At 49.2% G+C, this 20,054-nt stretch overlaps 8 protein-coding genes across 12 annotated transcripts; 2 read left to right on the forward strand and 6 right to left on the reverse strand.

Annotated features, from left to right (window-relative positions):
* Nucleotides 1–836: 836 nt before the first annotated feature.
* Nucleotides 837–1,489, reverse strand: LOC120320441 (putative fatty acyl-CoA reductase CG5065). The gene is made up of 3 exons (XM_039372355.1): nt 1,335–1,489; nt 1,042–1,281; nt 837–972 (listed from the first exon to the last, which is right to left on the reverse strand). The coding sequence occupies exons 1-3, from the start codon at nt 1,487–1,489 to the stop codon at nt 837–839; spliced, it is 531 nt and encodes a 176-aa protein (XP_039228289.1).
* A 227-nt stretch (nt 1,490–1,716) lies between these two features.
* LOC6532140 (fatty acyl-CoA reductase 1) lies at nt 1,717–9,222 on the reverse strand. Its single transcript, XM_039372356.1, has 11 exons — nt 9,049–9,222; nt 6,243–6,526; nt 5,746–6,171; nt 3,828–4,266; nt 3,642–3,773; nt 3,455–3,583; nt 3,304–3,391; nt 2,308–2,780; nt 2,109–2,240; nt 1,915–2,043; nt 1,717–1,858 (listed from the first exon to the last, which is right to left on the reverse strand). The coding sequence occupies exons 2-11, from the start codon at nt 6,520–6,522 to the stop codon at nt 1,765–1,767; spliced, it is 2,322 nt and encodes a 773-aa protein (XP_039228290.1). The 5' UTR covers nt 6,523–6,526; nt 9,049–9,222; the 3' UTR covers nt 1,717–1,764.
* Nucleotides 9,223–10,099: 877 nt separating this feature from the next.
* On the forward strand, nt 10,100–11,541 carry LOC6532141 (protein CDV3 homolog). 4 transcript variants are annotated; one of them, XM_015196237.3, is made up of 4 exons: nt 10,100–10,415; nt 10,501–10,583; nt 10,697–10,958; nt 11,015–11,541. In XM_015196237.3, the coding sequence occupies exons 1-4, from the start codon at nt 10,203–10,205 to the stop codon at nt 11,267–11,269; spliced, it is 813 nt and encodes a 270-aa protein (XP_015051723.1). In that variant the 5' UTR covers nt 10,100–10,202; the 3' UTR covers nt 11,270–11,541. The 4 variants fall into 4 exon arrangements, with proteins under 4 accessions (XP_015051723.1, XP_039229002.1, XP_002092917.1 ...); XM_039373068.2 differs by having other exon boundaries at nt 10,102–10,415; nt 10,715–10,958; XM_002092881.4 differs by having other exon boundaries at nt 10,104–10,415; nt 11,012–11,541.
* On the reverse strand, nt 11,445–12,234 carry LOC6532142 (putative gamma-glutamylcyclotransferase CG2811). The gene is made up of 3 exons (XM_002092882.4): nt 11,814–12,234; nt 11,648–11,755; nt 11,445–11,596 (listed from the first exon to the last, which is right to left on the reverse strand). Exons 1-3 carry the CDS (start codon nt 12,134–12,136, stop codon nt 11,554–11,556), a joined length of 474 nt encoding a protein of 157 aa, XP_002092918.2. The 5' UTR covers nt 12,137–12,234; the 3' UTR covers nt 11,445–11,553.
* Nucleotides 12,235–12,364: 130 nt separating this feature from the next.
* LOC6532143 (troponin C-akin-1 protein) lies at nt 12,365–14,186 on the reverse strand. 2 transcript variants are annotated; one of them, XM_002092883.4, is made up of 3 exons: nt 14,006–14,186; nt 12,870–13,189; nt 12,365–12,801 (listed from the first exon to the last, which is right to left on the reverse strand). In XM_002092883.4, exons 1-3 carry the CDS (start codon nt 14,018–14,020, stop codon nt 12,633–12,635), a joined length of 504 nt encoding a protein of 167 aa, XP_002092919.1. In that variant the 5' UTR covers nt 14,021–14,186; the 3' UTR covers nt 12,365–12,632. The 2 variants fall into 2 exon arrangements, with proteins under 2 accessions (XP_002092919.1, XP_039229004.1); XM_039373070.1 differs by lacking the exon at nt 14,006–14,186 and adding an exon at nt 13,747–13,888.
* Nucleotides 14,187–15,103: 917 nt separating this feature from the next.
* LOC6532144 (wnt inhibitory factor 1) lies at nt 15,104–16,002 on the reverse strand. Its single transcript, XM_002092884.4, has 3 exons — nt 15,599–16,002; nt 15,419–15,529; nt 15,104–15,361 (listed from the first exon to the last, which is right to left on the reverse strand). Exons 1-3 carry the CDS (start codon nt 16,000–16,002, stop codon nt 15,259–15,261), a joined length of 618 nt encoding a protein of 205 aa, XP_002092920.1. The 3' UTR covers nt 15,104–15,258.
* Nucleotides 16,003–16,519: 517 nt separating this feature from the next.
* LOC6532145 (LHFPL tetraspan subfamily member 2 protein) lies at nt 16,520–18,223 on the forward strand. The gene is made up of 3 exons (XM_002092885.4): nt 16,520–17,748; nt 17,805–17,918; nt 17,969–18,223. The coding sequence occupies exons 1-3, from the start codon at nt 17,346–17,348 to the stop codon at nt 18,109–18,111; spliced, it is 660 nt and encodes a 219-aa protein (XP_002092921.1). The 5' UTR covers nt 16,520–17,345; the 3' UTR covers nt 18,112–18,223.
* LOC6532146 (dnaJ homolog subfamily C member 21) lies at nt 18,145–20,034 on the reverse strand. The gene is made up of 2 exons (XM_002092886.3): nt 19,332–20,034; nt 18,145–19,277 (listed from the first exon to the last, which is right to left on the reverse strand). Exons 1-2 carry the CDS (start codon nt 19,935–19,937, stop codon nt 18,255–18,257), a joined length of 1,629 nt encoding a protein of 542 aa, XP_002092922.1. The 5' UTR covers nt 19,938–20,034; the 3' UTR covers nt 18,145–18,254.
* Nucleotides 20,035–20,054: the final 20 nt, after the last annotated feature.

Below are 20,054 nucleotides of genomic sequence, written 5' to 3' on the forward strand. Positions count from 1 at the left end.
GCCTGCCTATCGATACGGCTTTCATCTCTTGAGCTTGATTTTCTGAATCCCACGAATATGGGCACACTTTTGGAGACTTTTTGGGCGCATTTAAAAATGTATTTTCAAACTTTGGGGGTTTCCCAATTACATGCCGCACTGCCAACTAATAGCAAACGTGTATGAGCTACCAGTGATTAAAGATATTTAATAAAGCGCTATGACCTAGTAAAGACGTTAAACCTCCCAAGAATGTCAAATCATACATTTGATATATACATATGTATGTCCAAGCCTCTGCCCAAAAAAGTAACAGTAACTCGAAAACAACTAGCTTATTGTTTTAACATTTTTATTTTTAAGACTTGCAATCACAAGTTATACGTATACAAAACACCTGAAAATTGTTGACCTGATTTACTATAAACCCTTTCAAAGGCACATGAAATAAAAGGTACAAAACTTTAAGAAACGAACTGAAGAACAACGTATGCTTAGTTACTAGAAGGTAATTCGTGTCTAAACAAATCGAATATTCTTAGTTTTTGGGAAACCCAGTATAGAAGGCCTGAAATAATGAGCGTTTTGCAAATGCGGTCCAGAACATACATGCTGGAATACAAGAAAAAAAAGGTTAAACACTACAGATGGAAGTAAAATATTACTTACAATCTTAATTGAATGCGTGATTTCGGCAAGGAAGTTAAAGGTTCCTTCATCACATACTGACGGCCACCCAAAATACTGACTTTCATGTACTCATAATCGTCGACGTCGTCGGTATTAATCTTAAATCTGTCGAAAATAGAATGGCATTACCAACCTATTTAGTACATAAAAGTTTATATGTATAATGCTTACATCCTTCGATCGGTAGATCCTAGTTCTTTGTAGATCTGATCAAAGTGTGTGGATTTGAAGTCCCAGCTGCGCGTGGTAAAGAACTGCAACACCTCCAGACCCACAGCGATTTTGGTTTGAACCCGGATCATGCTAGACAAACAGAAAAGTGGCAGGTTAGATAACTTGTTCGGTACTGCCAAATTCCTTTGAAGGCCTTACAAGCGACGTTGTCCGAAGATCAGCAGTAGAAAGTCGATAAGGTAGGCTGGCAGCCACATAAACAGAATGGTGCAGATGGTGTGGTAGAACTTGCTGGACGTCATGTTGCCGTCGGGATACCAGAGTCCAACCTCGAAGGGGTACTTTATGCCCAAGTCGCGCCCCACGTCCATTATCCACTTCCATGTGCGCTTTTTGGCATCGTCCACGGTCAAGTTGTAGACTGGAATCTGAAGAGGTCTGTGGCAAAAGCTATACAACACATTCACATGGGTGGCTTCTGAACAATTTACCTCTTTTCCGCCAGACTGTTGTGGTATGGTAACAAGATCAGGCCGTTAATGGCGATGTCCACAGGGATAACTTCCGATTTTAGCTCCCCGTTGCAGATCATGGAACGGATAACTCCTTTTCCGGCGCCAATAAGGACACCCGTGGGTCCGTTCATGTTGTCCACCCAACCTGGCAGGGGCTCAGCGATAGCTGGAGTTACTGGAGAACAAAGTACATGTCAGTATGCTGAGACACAAGGGCCGCTATTGGTGACGGGTTTGGGAAAGAGAAACACGGCGCAGTTGGCCAAATGTGAATATTCAACAACCTACAATCATATTTATTTGGATTCAAAACCTCGAATATGCGTAACTACAACTAAGCTAAGTGACTAATTAAATGCCTGTGACCGTGACCACCAAACCAATGCAAGTCCACGGAGAACCAGAATCAGAATATAGCCAGCACCCCCGTCCACTTGAGGAGGTAGTAGAAGAACAGTCCCACAATCACCGTCTTGCACACGACGTCCACGACCCATTGGCTGGAAGTAAAGACAGGTGAGTCATAGTTGATAGTACAGCCTTGTGGCTAACTTACATCTTCATGTGGACGCGTGCCCTGGGCAGATCCTCCTCCTTCTCCTTGAGGATAAACTTTCGAGCACCCTTGGCACACTCAACCATGTACTCCTCCTCGGTGTTCTCGGTGTTCATGTTCATGTTAAAGCTAAACCAGGGTAGTGAAATGTTCATATGTGGCTACTATCAGTAGATGGGTTCGACAGCACTTACATCGCCTTGTCTTCCTCGTTGAGTTTGTTCCATAGGGAGGCGTAGTTCTCAGAACGGAAGATCCAGGCATTGAGGGTAAAGAACTGCAGGACTCCCAGACCTGTGGATATCTTCTCCTGAACTCGCAGCATGCTGGGGAGGAATACGGCATTTATATACGGCTTCATTTGAGGTGAAGTGCACTCACGGCGCAACTTACAATCTCTTCTGGCCCAAGATCAGCATCAGGAAGTCCAGGAAGTAAGCGGGCAGCCAATGGAACAGGGCCACGTTGAAGTTGTGGTAGAATTGGTTGGTGGTCACGCAGGGGTCCGGGTACCAGAGACCGGCGTTAAAGGGGAACTGCTTGTTGATGCGCTTGCTCATCTCCACCACGGTGCCCATGGTCATCTTCCTGTGGTCCGCATTGGTTATATTGTACACGGGCACATTGGTGGGCCGCTTGGCCTGCTTGTTGAACTCGTAGGGAATGACGATCAGTCCGTTGATCGCGTAGTCGACGGGAATCACCTCCGCCTTGTTCTGCTGGTTCACCAGCACGGACCGGATCACGCCCTTTCCGCATCCGATCATCAGGCCAGTGGGTCCGTTCAGGTTGTCCACCCATCCGGGCAAGGGCTCGAAGGCAGCCGGAGACACTGCAGGAAGGAAGAGGGGTTTACTAGGAGCTGTCTGATGGGTGCTTCACGTGAAACCAGTCTACATACCACGAGCCCAAGATGATGGTCACCGAAGCCGTATTAAGTGTGAATGTGTGTGGTGTGGAGTGGTGTGCGTGTAAGTGGTGTAGTTGTATGGTGGGGATTATGTTTTCAGGATGAGTGTGTGAATTTAGAAATTGGGAAATAGTGTGCGATCGGGGGAAATATCATTGTGCTCTTTCTCCTGTGTGTTCTGTGTATTCTGTGTATTCTGTGTGTTCTGTGTGTTTTGTTTGTGTTGTTCGTGTTGTCGCGCGAGTCCTCTGGATCAACACTTGTACACTTGAAGCACAGACACATAAGCTCAGTACACAGACTTTTTATTTTGACACGAAACATAGATAATCACTTAAAGTAGAAATGAAAACCAGATCCGAGGCCTCTCGTCGAGAGGCTCGAAGTATGCCCCAAGCGAACCTAAGCAAAGATTGATTGAGAAAAGCGCGCAAATGAATTGGGAATCGTGATAACTCCGGGCTGCCGTCGTCTTAGACGCCCAGCAGACGTGCCACCAACCCGTAGGTCCAGTAGCACAGGGTGCCCACGATGAGCGTCTTGCAAGCGCGGTCCAAGATGTACATGCTATAAATGAGAGGAAGACCGTGCTTAGAGATCGGGCTCAGGGTTCGGGGATCTGTGGCTTACAGCTTCAGCTGGAGCCGGGCGCGGGGCAAGCTGTCGGGCGACTCCTTCATCAGGTACTGTCGCCCTCCCTGGACACATGACTCTATGTACATGGGGACGGTCTCCTCGGGATCCATGTCCATGTTAAAGCTTTTGGGGGGGATCAGGTAAGTAAACTCTACTCTCCCTCTACTCGCGCGCTACGTACTTTTTCCTGTCCGCCTCGTTTAGCATGGCCCACAGCGAGGAGTAGGCGTCCGACTTAAAGAACCAGGCGCGCATCGTGAAGAACTGCAGCACCTCGAGGCCCACAGAGATACGGTTCTGGACGCGGATCATGCTAGGGAGAGAGGATCAAGATCTGTGACCGCGATCCACAGCATCCGCAACTTACAATCGCTTCTGGCCCAGCAGCAGCAGGATGAAGTCGATCAAGTAGGCAGGCAGCCAGTGGAAGAGCAGCACGTTGATGTTGTGGTGCAGTTTGTTGGTGGTGATGCATCCGTCGGGATACCAGAGACCCGCCTCCATCGGGTATCGGTACCCTATTTCCTTACTCATTTCGATTACCTCGCCCCACTGCATCTTGCGGTGGTCAGCGCACGTGATGTTGTATACCGGCACCTCTGTCGGCCGCTCCGTCATCTTGGCGAACTGGTAGGGGATCACGCACAGTCCGTTGATGGCGTAGTCCACCGGAATCACCTCGGACAGGTGGCGCGTGTCAATCAGCATCGAGCGGATGACGCCCTTGCCGGCGCCCACCATCAGCCCGGTGGGTCCGTTGAGGTTGTCCACCCATCCCGGGACGGGCTCGTACGCCGACGGCGACACTGGGCGTGCGGGAGATGAGTTCAGAATGGGCCTCCTTCCCCCAGACTTTCCTGGGATCGGGCTGATGCGGATGCGGATGCGAGGGCGGTGGCGGATGCGGAGGCGGAGGAAGGGTAAAGCGGGGACTGGTTGGCGTTTCTGTCTTCTTTGTTTTCATTGCATGCTCATTGAACTTTTTGGTCAATGACGACGGCGTTTGTGTGCAGTGGCTGAGGTAGTTTGTTGTTTTAAGCAATGTTTTACACCGTGCCATGTAATCGGGCTTTTCTTTTCAAGCGCTGTGGTTGTGGTGGTGTTGGTTGGCGGTTTGTGGTGGCTCAGATCTGTGTTGTTGCTGCTGCTGTGGTTGGTTCATGTGCGGTGTTCGTATTAAGAAGCGCGGCAGCGGAGGAGGCAAGCGGGTGAGCCCGCGCCGGAGAGGAGGACGCGAGATCAACCGGTGGCGATGTCATAAAACACACGGAAAGCTTAAACCATTGACGAATTAGCGGTAGGTGGCAAGAAGCGGCTTAAGACTAGCACCAAAGCAGCGAACACCACCCCAATGAGTACATTCAATACCAGTTTGCTAATATCTCTGAAGATCTGCTAAAATCTGCGAACTCTGCGGAACTTTGCTCGCTAGTTAGCGAACGTCCATATTGACTGTATCCACGGGCTATTTGCCCAGCTAAGCAGGTCAGCCCTGCCTTGAACCCTTAGCTCGCCTGGTTACAAGTGAAACACTCATTCGCTCCTATCAATTTGAGCACTCAGATAGCCTATCATTAGTTGGAGGGGAGCTGTAATCGGAAATACAATGCACAAACATGCAGTTTCCTACTTAATTCCACTTAATTTCAAAACATATGTTATCTAAAAGTCAATGATTGGATTGAATAAATGTAGCTCTTTGCTCAGATAGAGTACTACTGCTGGGTAATCTGGATGTTATCACCGAAACAGTATACCTTCGTATCAAATTACCACCCGGCTTCAAATTAAAAAGTGTTTGGTTTTGCAGATTTGAATCAATCTGCTCGGACTGGTTTCTGCCCGATAGTTTCTCTAACTGCTATGAATAACGACCTCTCAGGTTGGCCAAAACCGCTAATAGAAAAGTTTAATTGACTGCCTGCGCAGACAGATCGTACATTCAACCAGAGACGTCCAACCAAGACGCCAGGTGGCCAAAAAAGATATAAATAATAAGCAAGCCAGTGGCCCAGGGCAACATAGACACAGACACAGTCACAGACATAGACGGCATAGACATAAGGCAGCAAAGCGGAGGCGCATTATTAGTTAGCAGAGGGAAACTGGCGGCAACTGGCAATTGCAGTCTCCATTTCGCTTCCAGCGCAGCTGGCTACCAAGCAAGCAAGCAATCCCCGTCCGGAGACGTGGGGCATTAACGACTCAAATAAATCGATTTGCGCAGGCCAAGCGACGCGGATAGGCAACAGCGGGATGGCATCCGTGGTCAAAAGGTCACTTACCGATGCTGGGACGGGCGATGATGACGGGCATGGACTCGTAGTGGTCGCGCACCAGGAGCTCCGCCAGGCGCTTTGAGTAGGTGTAGGTGTTGGGGTGCGGCTTCAGCAAATCCGGCGTAATGGCGTCCAGGGTCTTCACGTCCATCCACTCGGCCAGGCGCATGAGATCCTCTGGCTTGTGTGGAAAATCGTACACCTTCTCGTACATCACCTCCTGGTCGCAGTTGCAGAAAGCCGTGGACAAGTGGATGAAGGCCTCCAGCTGCTTCATTTCCTTGGCCACGTTGAGCGCTCGCCGGGTGCCCAGCAAGTTCATGTCGATGGCGTCGCGAAGGTTGCCCTCCAGCTTCAGGGTGGCCGCCATGTGGAAAACAATGTTGGTGTTCTCGGTCACGTGCTTCAAGCTCTCCCCGCTGAGTCCAAGCTCTGGAGATGAAGGGCAGGAGAAGCAAAAGCTTTCAGTTTTAATTGCTGTGCGTTTGTTGGGCAACACTTACGGTCGAAGGTAACGTCGCCCTGGTAGATGGTAACCTTCTTAAGCATCTCCGGACGCTCGTCCTTGATGCGCTGGAAGATGGGCAGCTTGAACATCTCCTCGAGACGCGTCTCGGGTGCCTTGCCACGCTTCGGGCGGCAGATGATTATCACCTCCTTGAGGGAGTGGCAGGAGTAGAGCAACTTCTCCAGCAGCACCTTGCCCATGAACCCAGACGCTCCAGTGATGAAGATCGTCTTGTCCTTGTAGTATTCCTGCACTGGCGATAGATCCACCGTCATCTTGCTGCAAGAGAAGAGTTGTATTAGCACAATTTCTGGGAGTGGGAATGGGAATGGGAATGCGCATGGGAATGGAGTGACGCAAGAAGCATTCCGGGAAAGCGAAAACCAGTCAAAGGAAAAACTAGTGATTGGCAAGCGAGTGGCGCAAGTGGTGCTGGAAAAACTGGGGCTAATTCTGGCCACGCGTGCCCCTCTTGCCACATCTGGTGTCCGACTTGGAAGCAGCCACCAGGCAGCAGCGACCAGTGAGCTGAACCTGCCGCAAACTGGTTTCCAGCGGGCTTTCGGTTTCTATTTGGCTTTTCGATTGCGCCTGTGGATTCGCATTTCTTTGCTGGCTTATGCAATTGCCAGGGGTAGCAGGCATCGAACCCGTCTAGCGTGCCAGGCTACCTTTATATCTCCCCCTCCGACGGGGATTGTTGCAAGTGTATGTTTCTCAATCTGCATGCGGCTGGGTTGGATTGCAGCCGCGTTACAGTTGGCCACATCTGCTCGACAATCTCTAATTGTGGATGGTGGATTGTGGCTGTCCCTTGCACTTTGGGCATGTCATGACATTTCACGCAAGACCGAGCGGACGTACTTGTTTAACTATCTATTGCACTATTGCAGCTTGATTGTGGTCACACCCAGCCCTAGAGTATGCATTTCCAATACTGTATCTCCGTCCGCGAGTGTTTACCTCCTCCAGCAGAGCAGAGCTGGCGAAGATGAAAGTTGCAAGGAAGCATGACGCAGCAACCCCACTCCACCTTGAACTACAAGCTCTAATCTCTGTCTATGTGGCGGGAGCTGTTTCTGGGATCACTTCACTTGGAGCACTGCTGTTGTCCTTCATCTCGCGGCACCTGCCTTTAGGGGCTTGTTACTGAGCCCCAGTTTTCGGCTTTATTGCCAATTAAAACGCGTCCGCCGAATGTGTGAAACCAGCGAGAGCAGCACCACAGCCCGAGAAACAACCTCAGAGTGCTTGCACTTATGCAAGCATCCAAATACACACATTGAGCCAAATTTTGAGTGTCGGGTCGGCCAAGTTGTCAAACACGAAGCTATGAGCATTACACACAAACGTATTTATTAAGACTGAACCTAAAACAACGAAGCTTCATTTTGTAAACGAAAGACAGGCCACAAACTTGATCCCAATTAGGGCGGCCGAGCGAGAAAGAGACGAGCGAAGAGAACTGTAACCAATGCTAAATACTGATAGACGACCAAAATAGCATTAATTATTTGTGGTTTTAAATAAAAGGACCCACCATACATAGAATTTAATACGAGCATCAAAAAGATAATGGATTTCCAGAAGCTTATGTGAACTGCTACTATCTTTTTAAGTTCTTAGGTAAATTGATGCTGTCGAACGATTTGCCAAAATTACGTAGTATTCGAAAAGTTTCAATCCGAAATGTTTTCGTGCCATTTTATATTTACCTTCCCCACAATTGGCAAGAGTGTTTTTCTGCTTTTTGATATTACGCAAACTGACCCTATTCAAAACGACAAGACTCTTTAGCTTATGATATTTGTTTCCCTCCTTCGTTTGTCATATTTTTATTGGAGCCAAAACCGGTATATCAGTTGTAAGTAGAAACATTTTGGAATCTTTAATTAGCTTGTATGTGGCTGTGTTTATCGATGGTGTGTTCCTCTTGTTTACTCATTGCTGCTTTTAAGCCAATGTAACATTTTGTTGTTGCAACTCTATTGCGACCTCAGAACTGGCTAACGATGATGGGGCCATTAAAATTTTCCAATGCAAAGTGCAGCCTGCAATCTGTCTGCAGTTAATAAACCCAATGCAGCGCAATGACAGCCAGTCAGACTGACTGACTGACTGACTGACTGACTGACTGACTTACTGATGGACTGACCGACTGCGGCGCACCAATGACCCCTTTTCTAAAGCAACGTAAGCTCGGAGAAGATGGCCGTGTGGAGGATCATTAAGAAAGCCACTTGAGGCTGAGACATTAAACCATGAAATCGAACAAATTTTAAATGTTTGGCAATTCTTCCATTCCATTTCCCATTTGGCCTTTGCTCAGGCAGTCTCACGAAATATTTAAATAAAAAACCCCCTCAGTATGTAAATGGCTTTTGTATTGGATCAGCATTGATACAAATGAGATGAAACCCCGACACATAAAATTAGCAGCAGCCGCAAGGTTCATATATATGCAAAGGGCCAGACAAAACCACGGAACTCGAAGCGGAAAATGTGGAATATCGAAATCTCAGGCTCTGCGACAGGTCATGACACAACCCTGACACAGACGGGGGTTCACGAGCGTGTCTCGAAATCAAACTCAGTAGGGCAAACACTTGACACGGTACGGTTCAAGTGTAGAGGGGTCTGCCTTTTAAGTCCCCAATTAAATGCTTCGCTGGGCTGGCAAATGCCTCGAATTGCAGCCTAATAGCCCCGAAATATGAGCATCATTGTCTTTACAATGCGGCAATCAAAAGATGGATTCGCAGGTCTAAATCATTTGTGGCGCTACTAAGTGATTTAATTACCTTGAGTGCTTGGGATTCTCCTCAATTAAAACACTTGCAATATTTGTATCAAACTCTCGCGCACGCGAATTAATGCGAGACTATATCGGTTCGGATCGTACTAGTTCGGATCGAATCGAATAGTGGAGGGAGCGGTGTGCACACTGCGAAGCTCGAAAGAAGACTGAACGCGACCAGCCCGGTGGTTGTCAATATGAATACGCTGCGGAGTGGGCTAGCATTGCTCTGGGATGTGGCAAACCAAGCCGAAACGAAGCAAAACCACTGGCTTGGCTGCACGCCGTACTGTGGTCGGTATTCGGCAGGTGTTGGTACAGACATAAATATCTATTGGCTGGGCTAATCTAGGCGGAACTGACCGTCTGGCCTAAGAGGCTGCTGGGCCAAGTAGTTGACTTTTAAGTACTTGGGTGGGGCTGCTGGGTCCATCAAGATGCGAGTCCCAAGCCCAGGAACTCTTTGGCATATTTTGGGAAACATTAGCTTTGCTAAATGGACGAGTTGTGTTGTCTTTGCTGCTTTGTCGCGAATTTGATATATTGACGTCATTATGGATGCAAAATTAGCAACGGATCGGCTTGGTTTCCATTACACAATGGTCCAGCTTTGCATTCGCAGCCACCGCGGCGGTGGTTTCCACTTTGTTTGCCTTAATTAGGTGGTTATCAATCTCCTATGCAAATATATTGTTGCCCAATGTAGCAAATATAGGTAATTAATGCAGTCTTTCCTGTGATTTTTGCACACGGTAAATTATGCATGTTACCAATTTTGTTGCAAAAAAACGAATATGTTTCGACGGTGCAAACAGTCACTTCACTACAGTCGCTTTCAAAAAGACCGCCAAAGTTGGAAATATCGATATCATGCAGATTGGATATCGAAGCTCGGGATGTCAGCTAAGTGCTGACAGTGATATTTAAACTGATTAGTCACAATTACCAAGAAATTAAATAAAGCTAAAAAAAAAAAAAAAAACATTAATTATGTAAATTAAATTGTGAAAGTATATCGAAAATTTGTAATTTCGCTGCGAATTTCCTGGAATCTTCAGCCCTGGCCCGTCTATCGATACATCTGGCACAAAAGGCGTGCAGAGTTGTTCTCCAAATTTCCTGTCGCGAATTTTATTCATTTATAATTAATTGCAAGCCATGGCCGAACTGGACGATTTCTTCGCGAAAAAGGACAAGAAGAAGTCCAAAAACAAGACTAAGTTCGTGACCGCCGACGAGATGGTGAAGAACCTGGAGGACGGCACCAAGCGCGAGATGGTCAAGCCTAAGAAACCAGAGGCAGCCGCTGGCGGCGTGGCAGTAGTAGGCGAAAACGAGAATAGCGGCACCAAGGTGCCAGAGTCCGCCCCGGTGAGTCCAAATCTAAGGCTGGTGAAATCGGCGCTTGTTGGCCACCGAAGGCATGCTAATAGGTTCATTGTTTTATGCTCCGTAGCCCGTCGAGGAGGAATGGAAGGAGTTCGAGGAGGAGCAGCGCAAGGACTACAGCGGTCTAAAGATCGGCCAGCTGAGCACCATGTGAGTTTTCGACCATTACACCGACCGCCTATTCGATGAGCACGAGAAAAGGCCACTTTCAGTGATTAACTTTCCAAATGACCCCGCATATTGCGAAAACCCGCTCTCTATAGCTCTTCGGACCGTTCCAGAACTGCCCAGGAAAGTGCCGAGTCGCGAGCGGCTCGCGTGCCCACTGCCCAGGACGGCGGCAACTACGACGAGGACGATGAGGACAGCAATGGGTATGACAACGCGGACGTAAACAAGGAGCGCGTCGGTCACGGACCCTGGAAGAAAGTGGTCCCAGCCGAGGAGGTAATGCAGATCCCGGTGCCCGTCGAGGTGGAAAAGCCCTCGTCCAAGACCTACGTTTCACCCGCGCTACGATACAGCGTAAGTAGAAAGAGCTAGACGATCCAGATCCAGTTTAATCGAACCCTCTATAGCAGCAGGCCGGAAGCGGACTGGGTGGCGGCACTGTTGGGGGGGCATTGCGTCCACGACGCGCCGCCCCCGACATCACCAATACCGAGTTTTTCCCAACACTCAGTGCAGCGCGTCCGGAGGAACAGCGCAAGAAGAAAAACGAACCCGCCTTTGAAGAAGTCCGGCACGGAAGCCGTTTCCAGCGCGTTCAGGAGTCCACGGCTGCCCCGGTGGCGGCCTCCAACCGATTCCAGTCGCTCGACGACGAAGCAAGCTAGGTCAGCCCACGCCAACGGTGCTGCTGCTGGCCACGGGAACCGCTATTTACCACAGTGTCCGCTGCCGAGCTCAAGTCATCCAAGGGTTCTGCGCCAGCACATGCAGATTTTCTAGGCTTTTTGATTCATATAAACCACCACTGCTACTCTTACCCTAAACCACAAACTACTATTGTTCATTTCGTTTTGCATTTTTGAAGAATGGATTAATGTAATACAATACGAATAATAGCCATGCGTTGAAATCCGTTTATAAACGTTACTTTTTTATACGATTCCGTCTCTCACTCATCCATGGCGAGGTCTTCCGGGCAGCTCTCCAAGTAGCTGCAAAATCAGTAAGAAAGATCATCTCTGGCTGAAACAGTGCGTACTGACTTTTCGTTGTACTGCCTCTCCGGGGTGTTGTGGTACGAGATCAGCAGCTCCTTGGCCAGCATCTTCTCTGGAAAGTTGCGAATCAGGTACAGCCAGCACTGAATGCTTCTACACAAAGGGGCAAAAGTGAGTTCTCACAAGTGGCAACCGCCCCACAACTTTATACTCATTCTGCTCCATCAATATGGCTTGTTGCTCGCGATCGTAGTAGTCCGGGTAGTCTTCAAGTATGTCCAGTTTGGAGAGCATGGTCTGGTCCACCTCGTAGACTTCGCCTTCTATGTGGTTCCCCTCGCCTGGACGGGCGAGCAGAAAAGGAATGTTGTAGCGGGTGCCCACAACCAGGGGAAACTTCGTTTCCGTTTTTCCCCTGCCAAGAAAGCGGGCCTGGCCGTTCTCCTTTTTCGTCAGCCAATGGTGATTGGGCTCCCCGCGCTTCAGCGTGCCATACACAAAAACCCTTGCCGCCATTCTCAGCTTTTCAGCCATTGCGCTTCCCGCCGCCGGGCTTATCAGTTTCCAGGCGTATCGTACTATCAAATCCGACCTGTAGATTGCACAGTCGACATAATCCGCCCGCTCTTCTTCTTGTTGCCATTCGCACCGAATCTTGCCCCGTACACCGCGAGAAACTGAAGCACTCGGCACTCGGTGGAAAATTACCAGAGACTGGTAGGTGCTGCCCAAGCACCTTACTTCCATAAGAGAGGAGAGAGATCACGGTTTACTTTGAATTGCTTCAGTTTATTTGCTTTGTTTGTCGAAAACTATCAAATTACAGACTACGTTAGCTAAAACCTAAATAATGCGTATGGTACATATGTGTATATCAGTGTATATCATTTTCCAATATATACGCGTATATATCGATCAGTACATCTGCGTCTGCAAGTACGGTCTTAAAATGCAACTACGGTAACATAAGATTAGTGGCTATCCAGAGCACATCCAATGAAACGGGCGACACCACAACCTACATAGGTCATTAGTTCTGGGCCTCGTAGGTGAGGTCGTCCTGGGCCGGATGCTTGTGGGTGCGGCGATGGCGCATGATGTATGGATGGGTGGTTGAGTTCTCGTAGCTGGACAAGTAGCGCAGACTGAGCAGGTTCTCCGGGTACTTCTGCAGCAGGTACACCCAGCAGGGAACGGTTCTGGAAGGGAAAGGGTGACATGATCACACCACATTGCTGAAATGACGTCAGATCCGACAAAAGCTTACCCCTCTCCCACACCAATGTTCATGTCGTGCTTCTCGCGAGTGTAGATTTCCTCGCAATCCTCCAGGTTGTCCAGGGAATTGAGCATTCGGTCGTCCACCTCGTAGATCTCCCCGGTTACGTAATAGCCCACGCCGGGCTTGTTAAGCAGGAAGGGAATGTTGTAGCGGGTGGCGATCACGAGCGGCAGCTTCTGGGTGGTGGTGGCCTTGCACCAGAACTTGGCGAATCCGTTGCCGGAGCTGGCCAGGATTGAGTTGCTGGGCTGTCCGTACTTGAGGGCGCCGTACACGAACAGCTTGCTCAGGGCGGAGGAGACTTTCTGTGGAGTGCGTGGGAGGTGGGTGTGGCGAAGAGACAGAGAAGTAGGGTTAGGTTAGAGATCTGATAAACAGGTGATATCTTGTGAGAGTTTGCTCTACTAGTATCAATCGATCGCCATGGCTTATCAGGCAACCAAATACTTTCCACTGGCTAGCGCCCTACATTTATTGATAAGGTGGTTCACGATACGTCTCGGTGTTTAGCCAGATTCCCAGATGAACCGCTTTTTGGGCGAGGATGGGATGGCTAAACCGGTTTCGTGCATTCACACATGTTTATTCTTAAAGTCGGTTATGGTTGCTAATATATGTAGCTTTCTCGTATTTTTGGGACTGAGTGCGTGCCTCACAAACTGCGCAGCAACTACGCCTCCTCCTCAGGTACATAGGTACATATGTATATCCCCGGTATCTGTACACATGTCATTAGGTGCATTAATAATTGCTTAAATCGGTCTAATCATTGCTGTAAATGGATAGCACACGCAAGCGGCCTTAAATCAATGTCATTACTAGGCAAGCGGTTGCATCAAAGCATCTTGGCAAATCCGCTTACATAACACAGAACAGGCGACGGCTCACACACATGGATATCTCAAAAATTTCAATAAACTATCTCTCAACTTTTCAATGCATCGGATAACTTTAAAATTTCTGCAATTAGGAGCAATTTCTTAGCCTTTTCCACGCTTTCCATTCGGGGCTGCCCACTTGCCAAGGTCGAAGGATAAGGGATGCGCTTATATACATACATAAGTGAATGGTGTGCATGTGTGCGTGGGCTTTCCAGTGTACTGCCCTCTCACTCAGCTTACCTTTGCCTGGCCCATTTTCCTGTGTCTTTCAGTTTCTGGTCGAACCGCCTGCAGATAATTAAAATTGCAAATTGCTGCACTAAGCAAAAGCGAGAGAGCTCTTCGGGATTGGATGGGATGGTGTGCAGGAGCTCCAGCAAAGATACAACCGCGCCGATGGCCAGCAAAACTCCAACTGAATCGCAATGGAGAACATCGGCGGCGGACACGAGTGCTGCCGCTGCTTTTGTTGTTGTTGCTGCTGGCACAGTGGAACTCATCATAACGTGTTCTTGGTTCATTTTAATATGAATAATGGAAAAATACCTCTTAATAATATTTATATAACATATACCATTTCTCAGATAACAGAATGTTAAAACAACTAAAAATGTAAATATAGTCTGTTCTGTGATTTTGCCCACTGTGCCTGTCGTCGAGACCAAGAGGCCCGCCTCTACGGGAACAACAACAAGTAAAACAATAACACGCCACACGCGCAAAGCTAAAAATGACGGCGCTGCCTTTCTTCGCTGGGCTTTATCTAAGAAATACACTCTGGGGGGTGGGGGTGCGTGTTTAGTTGAAATACCCCAAATATGATGGGCCCCGCAAGCACAAATAGTTTAAAATTCGGGCCTTATCAGAAGCCTAATAAATGCTAAGTACAGAAGCCCCTCCTTGAATACACGCTCCTCCTTTGAGACCGACCCCCCTCGCAACATTTTAATTCTCAGGCGACGCCTCTGCAGAACACGTACGCATGTCTGCTCCGGTTTCCCAGCCGATCGGTGGCGATCGAAAATTACATATTGTATGTTGTATTGTCGTATTCTGCACTTCCATGTGTCCGATCTGTTATAAACAATAACAAAGTCGCATTGTAATTTGGCGGGGGGTGGGTGCGGTAGCAACAACAGCAACACCAAAACGAAACCAGTTGGCATGCTCTCTTTCAAAATGTAAAGTCCGCAGCGCTCTCTTAATTGTGCCCTGCAAAAGGTGAGGCACATCAGTTTCTGGACTCAATAGGAACCACAAGAGAGTGCCATATAGTCTTCTATCTTGTTAACGATTATTTATAAGATGAGCCCTCATAATATACAATGCGTTTTAGAATTTAGTATATTCGTATTGCCTTTCTATAAGATTAATAATTTATTTAAAAGCGTAATATAGTTATTCATAAACCTACTCTATAAATACATATATTAAACCCAGGGGTCATCAGCGGGACCTAAAACAGCCCCATTATATCCAACTGCCCCTCTAAGTCAATAGTCCCTGGAGCAGACACCATTGTGGGCATAATGATGCTCTTTATGCCGGCAGGCACACAAGTTGGGAGCAAAACAGTAGGCACGTGGTCCGCAGTTGCTGGGGATATAGTATAGGGTCAGTATGGCCAAAAGAAAAAGGGACAATGAAGCTTACTGATCGCAGACTGGCATGCATTGCTGACCGTAAAGCAGGCTGTCCCTTAGCTCGTATCCCTGGGCACAGAGGCAGCGTCCGTCGGAGGAGCAGGTGCCATGGGTGCAGCGCCTGCGAAAGTCAAAGGGCACATATGTACATTTCAGAAGCGATAAGGTGAGGAGTAAGAATCAAACTCACCCCAGGCAGGGATCCAGCAGTCGGGCCGCCCTGTGGCGGCACTTTTGGGAGAGGGGATCGAAATAGTAGTGCCTGTCCTTACGGCACACACAGAGGTCTGGTGCGGCGCAGTAGCCGCCTGCCGCCCTGCACCCGGGCAGGCACTCTGCAGCACACACCAACCCATCCGGATTGCCCGCCAGATACTGGTCGGCACAGGGACAGGCTCCGTCCTCGAAGCACACTCCATTCCGGCAGACGATGTTGCAACGCCTCACGCACTGGTGGGTGTTGACCACCAGCATTTCGTAGTCGGAACAAAGCGGCGGAGGCTCGTTGATCTCCCAGTACCCGTAGTCGTAGTAGTAGTGGCCCTCTACAACTGTCCAGAGCAGCAACTGAAGGAAGACCAACCGGCGCAACATCTTGGCTAATGACAAGTGATGAGCCGCGGATTTGTTCCGGCAATGAAAGGGAGAGTGAAAGTGCTTTCCGGAGGCGACGCAATTTGTGTGCGGATCCCATTACGGCCTCGGGCACGATCACTGTGTACAAACACATTGCGGATGACGCAATGGCCCCCAACAGACTCGGCCAACTGATAACCGCTCGACCGGAGATCGTCTTGATCGGAATTGCACATGATCAGCCCGAATCGAAGCGGCGGCGTGCATTACTCACCCGATCGGGGGATGGAGGAAATGGTGGGGTTGTGGTGGTGGTGGAGTTGTCAGATCGGATCCAACTCGAACGTGTGTGCAGAGAGCCAGGGAGAGCCAATCGGGGACTGATTCTGAATTTGGAATGTCTGGATTTCCACGCTCTCAATGAGAAATCGGCGCCCACATCTGCATGAGGCACTGAAAACGTAGGTATTCAAATTTAAATATATTTTATTAAATTATTACGTTCTTACTAAAATGATTAGGTTTAGTGCTTAAATTCCTTAATGTTTACACTCGTACCAAAATGATAAGTTGCTTAAACACTTCTTGCTGATAAAAGCAAAACCAAAATAGAACACGAGTATCACGATGTATTGTTAAAATGAAAGATGCACCAAACCTTTTCTCCCAGTGCTGCGATTGGGGCCTGGCTCCGTCTGGGACTGCAGCTGGCTTTAATGGGCCCCATTCATTCGGTCGGTCGGAGTCGGCGAGAGATGACGCTGGTGAGAAACGGCAGCAGACACGCCTGCGCGAACGGAAGCTCAGATCCAGAGATCCAGAGTGTGGAATAAAGTTGCCAAATAGCTGCAGCCGCTTGGGGGATTAGCGAAAACGCCATCGAGGCAGAGTTATTTCCGCGCACGACGTCAGCTCCGAATTGAGTTCTTGACAGAGCCGCGGACTGGGCGGTCTACCGCCTCGCACCCGCACCCGCACCGGCCCTCGCCCTCGTGCTCCCCCTATCCCCCAGTCACCCTCCGCGCGCGTGTGAGTGGGGTGAATAACATAAAACAGACGGCAGAAAGCAGAAGGCATAAGGCAGAAGGCAGCGCATAACAGCGAGCGGCGAAAGCATAAAATAAACAATTCCATTTCGGGCTGGTCAGCTGGGAGGAAGTTCTGGTCTGGCCCCGCGCTGCTGGTGGTGGCGAGTGGTGCGACGGAGGTGGTGGGTGACGGCAAAGTGGGTGTGGGATGTGCGTGCCCAGACAAAGCCACAGCGCTTAGAGTCTATTATCTATCCGGCAAGTGCTGACCCGTTGCTGGCGTCCGTCGTCGATCGCTGAATCTGTGTACTGTGGCAAATCTGGTGCATCGAAATGTGCTACGTTATTATCACCAGCGCCAGTCTGGTGTGGTTCCTCTGCTCCCTGGTGGCGGACATGCTCTTCGCTGTGGCCCTGGTCACGCCCAAGTGGCTGGTGGGCCCCGCCCAAGGAATTGACTCCAACGCCAGCCATCACCGCCACTCCTCGGTGGGCATCTACACGCGCTGCAAGGTGATGCACGAGGGCGGATTCCACTGCGGACGCTTCGACTTAGACGGACTGGCCACGGACAGTAGCGTTTACCCCGGCGAATGGAAAGCGGCAATGTTCTTCGTCACGCTGGGAATTAGTCTACTGTCCGTAACGGTGCTCCTGACCCTGATCACCTGCTGCCGCCAGTCGGCCTGTGGCAAGAGCATACACAACATGACGGCCTGCGCCCAGGTGGTAGCAGGTAAGCAACCATTATATGCAATATCCTCGCAGCAATTAAGTGTCCCTTGATTTCAGGAATATGTATGATGCTGGCTCTATTTCTGCATCCGATGGGATGGCGAGCTAGCCGGATTCAACGTCTATGCGGCATGGATGCCGAACCCTTTTACCCCGCCGACTGTAGCATAGGTAATTCAGTAAAACTGTTCGTTTAAACTAACTAAACTTAACCCTTACAGGAGTTTCATTTTACTGCGGAATCATTGGCCTACTCCTTACATTCACTGCCGCCGGTATAAGCCTAAAGGCAGAGTCTTCCAATATGCGGTCCCGCGTTCGCAGACGCGTGGAGGCGGGCAGCAAACTGGTGTGCATTCCGTAGCTGCCTTCGGATACAATAAGAACAAGATCTGACTAAGAGCGAGCATACTTAACTTCATTCTCGAATTAAATTTATCATTAGCATAAATAAACTTCTAACATTCTAAAGTATAGATACAATGTGTGGTTGGATATCCATACGACCTACTTGTTGCGCTTGCCCTTAGCTTTGCCAGGAGGCTTGCCCTCAACATCAGGCTTTGCCTTGGGTATGTAGACGCCATGGTTCGTCTTCTTTAGGTGGGCAAACAGCTTGTTTTTCGAATCAAAGACAAGCCTACAGGTGACACAAGTGTGTTGCGGCTTGTCCGGGTCGAGGTCCTCATCTCCGCTCTTTGGAGCCGCTTTAGCCTCCTTTGTAATTGGTTCCGGAACCGTTTGCTCTAATGGCTTCACCTTCCTTGTCGTTGTCTTTTTGCTCTTACTCTTTTTGCTCGCCTTTTTGCCTTTACTCCAGTCTTCATCCTCTGACTCGCTGTTGATTGCCTTCTTTTCTATTGGCTCATCTGGTCCGTCACTGGCTTCCTCCTGCGCTTGTTTGACAGCGGACTTCCTTGCCTTTTTGTTCTTTTTGGTCCGTTTGGCTAGTGAAGATTCTTCTTCGCTTGGAGCCCCATCCACAGATAGCTCATCCTCAGAGATTTGCAAGTCTTCCAGCGATTCCTGTAAGTCCTTTAAATTGTCTTCATGGGATGCCTCGTTGAATGCGTCCTCTTCTTCCTCCATTTCCTGGCACAGCCGTTCCACATTTTCATTATGCTTCTTGCTCTCCTCGTGATTAGCACGCGCCTTGGCGTTTTTAAACGTCTTGTTGCACGCTACGCAGTAAAGATCATCTACATATTCCACCTCGTACTCCTCGGCTTCAGCACCGCCTTCGCCGTCAGAGTTTTCGCCATCCTCATCCTCATCATCTTCACCTTCATCCGTGTAATCGTCTGACTCGCTACCGTACTGCTGCTCCAACTGCTTCAGCTGCTCCTCGTAGCCCTCGTTAAAGACATTATTCTTCCTGACGGCCGCCAGTTCTTCCTGGCGCTTTCTTAACTGCTCTTTGCGCTTCTCTTCCTGCTTCAGTCGATTGGCCTCGGCGCGTTCCTCAAGCATGCGTCTGTAGGCCTGCACTCTGCGATCCCTTTTCCGCACGAAGTTGACTAAGTTGCGAACCTAAGTAAATGAGGTTAATACCAGATACCAGAACAAGCGATATGAATTGCCCACCTCTTCGTTGCGTTCCTTGCGGGCAGCCTGGACGATCTTTTTCATCTCCTTCTCCACCTTGCGAAGGATGAAGCGCTCTTTTATTTCGCGAACGTCGTATGGACACAGCCACTCGTATGTTTTTCTAGTGCTGTATGCCTGCCAAAAGGCGTAGAACGGACCCACTACGTCTTCGTAACTGCTGTTCGAGTGACCAAAGTCAGGTGCCATCCCCAGCCGATCGTCCTTGTCCATGAACTCCAAATCCTCGGAGGCGATTTGAACAAAGACCTCAGTGTACACGCGGTAGAAACCGTTCTCATCGTCGCCGTAGCCCTTGTAACAGGAGCTGGTGAAGAACTGGAACACGTCTAGGGAGTTCTCCGCGTAGTCAGAGTTCTTGCCCCGCAAGATCTGCTCGCGATGATTGTCGTACCAAGACCGCTCTTGAGGATCGGAGAGAACTTCATACGCTTGCTGGATCAGCTGAAAGCGCTCCTTCGCCTCCGCCAGACGGTCGGGATTCTTGTCCGGATGCCAGCGCAGGGCCATCTTACGGTACGCAGTCTTGATGTCCCCATCGCTGGCGTCTCTTTGGAGCTCGAGCTCCTCGTAATAGCAACGCATGTTTCTCAGCACAACAAATAATTTTGACAGAGTTGCCAGATGGGCGGAAGACAGCTGGTGCTCACAGATGCGTTGTCAGTGCTGCAAAGCGCCAATACGAAACGTAAATTTCTAGCA

Source organism: Drosophila yakuba, chromosome 2R (genome assembly GCF_016746365.2).
Source record: "Drosophila yakuba strain Tai18E2 chromosome 2R, Prin_Dyak_Tai18E2_2.1, whole genome shotgun sequence".
Taxonomy (NCBI): Eukaryota; Metazoa; Arthropoda; class Insecta; order Diptera; family Drosophilidae; genus Drosophila; species Drosophila yakuba.

What these genes read in the sequence shown, in the direction of transcription:
- LOC120320441 (XM_039372355.1), bottom strand. Translation starts at nt 1,489, where the DNA reads ATGAACGGACCCACGGGTGTCCTTATTGGCGCCGGAAAAGGAGTTATC. An exon ending in AACAGTCTGGCGGAAAAGAG is followed by an intron (nt 1,282 to 1,334) that starts GTAAATTGTTCA and finishes CTTTTGCCACAG; the next exon opens with ACCTCTTCAGATTCCAGTCT. An exon ending in ATCTTCGGACAACGTCGCTT is followed by an intron (nt 973 to 1,041) that starts GTAAGGCCTTCA and finishes CTGTTTGTCTAG; the next exon opens with CATGATCCGGGTTCAAACCA.
- LOC6532140 (XM_039372356.1), bottom strand. Translation starts at nt 6,522, where the DNA reads ATGACGGTGGATCTATCGCCAGTGCAGGAATACTACAAGGACAAGACG. An exon ending in GGGCGACGTTACCTTCGACC is followed by an intron (nt 6,172 to 6,242) that starts GTAAGTGTTGCC and finishes CTTCATCTCCAG; the next exon opens with AGCTTGGACTCAGCGGGGAG. An exon ending in CTGCTGGGCCAGAAGCGATT is followed by an intron (nt 3,774 to 3,827) that starts GTAAGTTGCGGA and finishes CTCTCTCCCTAG; the next exon opens with CATGATCCGCGTCCAGAACC.
- LOC6532141 (XM_002092881.4), top strand. Translation starts at nt 10,203, where the DNA reads ATGGCCGAACTGGACGATTTCTTCGCGAAAAAGGACAAGAAGAAGTCC. An exon ending in ATCGGCCAGCTGAGCACCAT is followed by an intron (nt 10,584 to 10,696) that starts GTGAGTTTTCGA and finishes CGCTCTCTATAG; the next exon opens with CTCTTCGGACCGTTCCAGAA. An exon ending in CACCCGCGCTACGATACAGC is followed by an intron (nt 10,959 to 11,011) that starts GTAAGTAGAAAG and finishes AACCCTCTATAG; the next exon opens with CAGCAGGCCGGAAGCGGACT.
- LOC6532142 (XM_002092882.4), bottom strand. Translation starts at nt 12,136, where the DNA reads ATGGCTGAAAAGCTGAGAATGGCGGCAAGGGTTTTTGTGTATGGCACG. An exon ending in ATATTGATGGAGCAGAATGA is followed by an intron (nt 11,756 to 11,813) that starts GTATAAAGTTGT and finishes CCCTTTGTGTAG; the next exon opens with AAGCATTCAGTGCTGGCTGT. An exon ending in GAGAGGCAGTACAACGAAAA is followed by an intron (nt 11,597 to 11,647) that starts GTCAGTACGCAC and finishes CTGATTTTGCAG; the next exon opens with CTACTTGGAGAGCTGCCCGG.
- LOC6532143 (XM_002092883.4), bottom strand. An exon ending in AACATTGGTGTGGGAGAGGG is followed by an intron (nt 12,802 to 12,869) that starts GTAAGCTTTTGT and finishes TTTCCCTTCCAG; the next exon opens with AACCGTTCCCTGCTGGGTGT.
- LOC6532144 (XM_002092884.4), bottom strand. Translation starts at nt 16,002, where the DNA reads ATGTTGCGCCGGTTGGTCTTCCTTCAGTTGCTGCTCTGGACAGTTGTA. An exon ending in CTGCTGGATCCCTGCCTGGG is followed by an intron (nt 15,530 to 15,598) that starts GTGAGTTTGATT and finishes TGACTTTCGCAG; the next exon opens with GCGCTGCACCCATGGCACCT. An exon ending in TGCATGCCAGTCTGCGATCA is followed by an intron (nt 15,362 to 15,418) that starts GTAAGCTTCATT and finishes CTATATCCCCAG; the next exon opens with CAACTGCGGACCACGTGCCT.
- LOC6532145 (XM_002092885.4), top strand. Translation starts at nt 17,346, where the DNA reads ATGTGCTACGTTATTATCACCAGCGCCAGTCTGGTGTGGTTCCTCTGC. An exon ending in CTGCGCCCAGGTGGTAGCAG is followed by an intron (nt 17,749 to 17,804) that starts GTAAGCAACCAT and finishes CCTTGATTTCAG; the next exon opens with GAATATGTATGATGCTGGCT. An exon ending in CCCCGCCGACTGTAGCATAG is followed by an intron (nt 17,919 to 17,968) that starts GTAATTCAGTAA and finishes TAACCCTTACAG; the next exon opens with GAGTTTCATTTTACTGCGGA.
- LOC6532146 (XM_002092886.3), bottom strand. Translation starts at nt 19,937, where the DNA reads ATGCGTTGCTATTACGAGGAGCTCGAGCTCCAAAGAGACGCCAGCGAT. An exon ending in GCAAGGAACGCAACGAAGAG is followed by an intron (nt 19,278 to 19,331) that starts GTGGGCAATTCA and finishes TCATTTACTTAG; the next exon opens with GTTCGCAACTTAGTCAACTT.